Genomic DNA, 3,448 nt, shown 5'->3' with positions numbered 1-3,448 from the left:
CACACACACACACACCTCTTAACATTATCAACATTGTGTAACTTTGTGTGTGGACAAAAAGCCAAGAACATTTGGTAGTAAAACTAAATAAACAATTGAAAGACAAAAAATCAGTTTGATCATAAAATAAAAAATAAATAAAAAAGGAATTGTATTGAGTATGATAATTCTTGTTCATGCATACTTCTGTGGGAGAGAGCCTAGTATGAAATAAGCTTTTTCCCACATCTCTCATACACAGGGTTATGAGGAAAATTTTTACCAAGGTATTTCTCACTATGTTAATATCTTGACTGTGCGATATGAAAAATGACAATAAGTGGAATGCTCAGACAAGTTCAATTTGATTCATAATGACTATGCAATCATTTATTTACACAAATTAAACATATAAGTTACACTTAATTGTGGGCATTCAGTTTTCTATAACAAGTCAGAATTAATGGGATAAAAACTCGCGTCCGACTTTCAATCCACGTCACTCAGATTACTTATAATAGAACAGTAAAACGTCAGTTCTGATGTTAAACAACCAAACAATTTTTCTGGCACTTTAGCTTAAGTTTTGGCAAATCAAGACACAAGAAAAGGAGGAAAGTAATGTTAGTATTTCTACTACTTTACTTTTACCAAAGTGTGAGTCAACCGGATCTGCACGTCTTTTCTCGACTAGTTCCACAGGACACGTCACCCAAACACATCAAACTTGGCTTGCCTCCGATCAGTCAGTGAACTGTTGTCGGCTTGCTTACCGGTCATTGGCGAACAGGTGTTATTTTCAGGTAACTTTGCGTCTGTTTCAGCCAAGCCAGAAAAATGCAAGCCGTATCCTGTTTCTCCATCAAAATAAAATCATCTTCCCATCGGAAAGTAAAAACACACGCTTGGAGGCTTGAAGCCTCGAAGCCTCGGGTGGGAAACCGACAGACTTGTAGGCTCCCTGGCTGTAAAATCCACCCTAATTGGCTCGTGGGATGAAATTTACAGCCCCAGAGCTGAGATTCTCCAAAGAGAACCACAACTGTCTTCCTTGTTTGAGTTAGGAAGTCAGAGTGTGCACAAAGCCGTCCGGCTCTTGGACAGAGTGACTGTGTGAGGTGCAGGCAGGGAAATAACCCAGGGCACAAGCAAAATCCAAAATGTAACAAAATGTTTATTTTAAGAACTAAAAGAGGACTGTTGTGGCAGCAAAAACTTACTAGGACTCAGGAGGGACACGGAAGACAGCACAGCACAAAACAATGATCAGACAAACACTGAAGACAGGACACAGAATATAAAGGCAAACTAATTAAGGACAACAAGAAACACCTGGAGGAGACACAAGAGGAAACCCGAGCATGGGTGGGGCTGGATCAGGGCAGAGATACACAGAGGAACACTGAAAAATTAGAAAATTAAAGCAAAGACACACAGATCATGACAGGACCCTCCCCTTAATAACGGCTCCAGACATTGAAAAAAGGAGAGGGGCGAGACTCGGGGAAACAAGGACACAACACAACAAAGCACAAAGATAAAACACACAGTTCAAGGGGATGGCCCAAAGACCATCCAACATGGGGCAAGAGATCCGGACGAAGGCCAGGTGACCATCTACAGCGAGGCCCAACTGGAACAGATGTGGAACCACGGGAGGAGGCAGGATCAAACTTAGAGCCACAGGAGGAGGCGGGAGCAGACATGGAGCCAAAGGAGGAGGCGGGAGCAGACGTGGAGCCAAGGGAGAAGGCAGGAGCAGACAAGGAGCCAAGGGAGGAGGCGGGAGCGGACGAAGAGCCAAGGGAGGAGATGGGAGCAGACAAAGACCCATGGGAGGAGGCGGGAGCAGATGAAGAGCCAAGGGAGGAGACGGGAGCAGACGAAGAGCCGGCAGAGATTGACGGAGCCAGTGTGTCAATGACGGTGAACGCAGGTGACAGAGGCGATGAGGAGGCAAAGGGTGACGACCCAGGTGATGAGAAGGCAGTGGGTGACGTCCCAGGAGATGTGGAGGCAACGACAGCCAACTCACGAACCTCAAGGACCGCCAACTCGGGACTCGACAACTCAGGAGACACTAGGACCGCCAACTCAAGATACACTGGGAGTGCCAACTCAGGAGACACTGGGAGTGCCAACTCAGGACACACTGGGACCGCCAACTCAGGAGACACTGGGACCACCAACTCTGGAACAGGGACTGAAACCACCAACTCAGGAAACTCAGAAGACACAGGAACAGATTCAGGTGGTTCAGAAGAACCCGAAGACTCAGGTGACCCAGCAGACTCGGTTGACCCAGGAACAACAGGGGTGGGCAACCAGGCTGTGCTGCTCTCAATGGGCAGAGCCTGGGGAAACGAGCAGCCAGATCATCCAGCTGCCTCTGTTGCTGCTGAAGGTTCTCCAACAACTCCTTATAATCAAAACCAGAAAAATCTTTGCGTGCAGGCTGGGTACTTGGTCTGATCAATATGTGAGGTGTAGGCAGGGAAAAAACCCAGAGTGCAGGCAAAATCCAAAATGTAACAGAAGGTTTATTTTATGAACAAAAAGGACAACAACAATCAAACAACAAACAACAATTTTGCTGTTGTGGCAGCAAAAACTTACTAGAAGCTCTCAGGAGGAACACGGAAGACAGCACAGCACAAAACAATGATCGGACAAACACTGAAGACAGGACACGGAATATAAAGGCAAACTAATTAAGGACAACAAGAAACGCCTGGAGGAGAGACAAGAGGAAACAGGTGAGCATGGGTGGGGCTGGAGCAGGGCAGAGAACACTGAAACACTAGAAAACTAAAGCAAAGACATAGATCATGACAGACTGAGACAGATAGAAAGGGGGATTAAACCAGCAACCCACAGGTTACAGGAAAACTCCCCTTACTACTCAGCCACAGCCGCCCACAAATATGAATAGTGTTTGACCAAAACGCTATAATGCATTTTTTAACTTAAGATGATCTTAGTTTCAAGCTGTGGCACGAAATGTTGTGGCAGTAAGCATTACTCAAAATAATGTTAGGTCTTTAAATATTACTACAAAATATCCCAAACTTCAAAGTGTACACAGCATGAGAGAATATTTGATATATTAACTGATCTGTTAAAAAAAAAACAAAGGTATTGTATCATGGCAGAACCCATAATATTACTTTATAATCAAAGAAGATATAATGCATTTTCCAAATAAAGTGGTAGCAGAGTTAATACTGGAAGAGAATTTTTTACAGCTGTACAGTATTGGTTCTCTCTGGCTGATTCAATAAATAATTTGTGAATTTAATAAGAAGTGCGAAGGAGGATTCTCTGAATTAGATGGTTGAATAAAGATCATCAAAGTGAGGCTGTGTTCCTTGCCTCACAGCTGTGACCCCAAAGGATCTGATGACACAGATAGGGTGAAGACGGTGGGGGTTTTGTGTGTTTCAGGCTGATAAGGTGGACGGGGTGGGGG

At 44.5% G+C, this 3,448-nt stretch overlaps 1 protein-coding gene across 1 annotated transcript in view; it reads right to left on the bottom strand.

Annotated features, from left to right (window-relative positions):
- Positions 1–557: 557 nt before the first annotated feature.
- Positions 558–3,448, bottom strand: part of LOC106523888 (flocculation protein FLO11-like) — a 6,449-nt gene continuing 3,558 nt past the window's right edge. Inside the window, exon 2 of the mRNA XM_014017464.1 lies at positions 558–2,333. Within this exon, the coding sequence (XP_013872918.1) occupies positions 1,437–2,333 (897 nt within the window). The 3' untranslated portion in view covers positions 558–1,436. The remainder of the gene's footprint in view (positions 2,334–3,448) is intronic.

Source organism: Austrofundulus limnaeus, unplaced genomic scaffold (genome assembly GCF_001266775.1).
Source record: "Austrofundulus limnaeus strain Quisiro unplaced genomic scaffold, Austrofundulus_limnaeus-1.0 Scaffold169, whole genome shotgun sequence".
Classification (NCBI taxonomy): domain Eukaryota; kingdom Metazoa; phylum Chordata; class Actinopteri; order Cyprinodontiformes; family Rivulidae; genus Austrofundulus; species Austrofundulus limnaeus.
The sequence above is the reverse complement of the archived record's forward strand: the minus strand, read 5'-3'. Positions and strand labels throughout refer to the sequence as shown.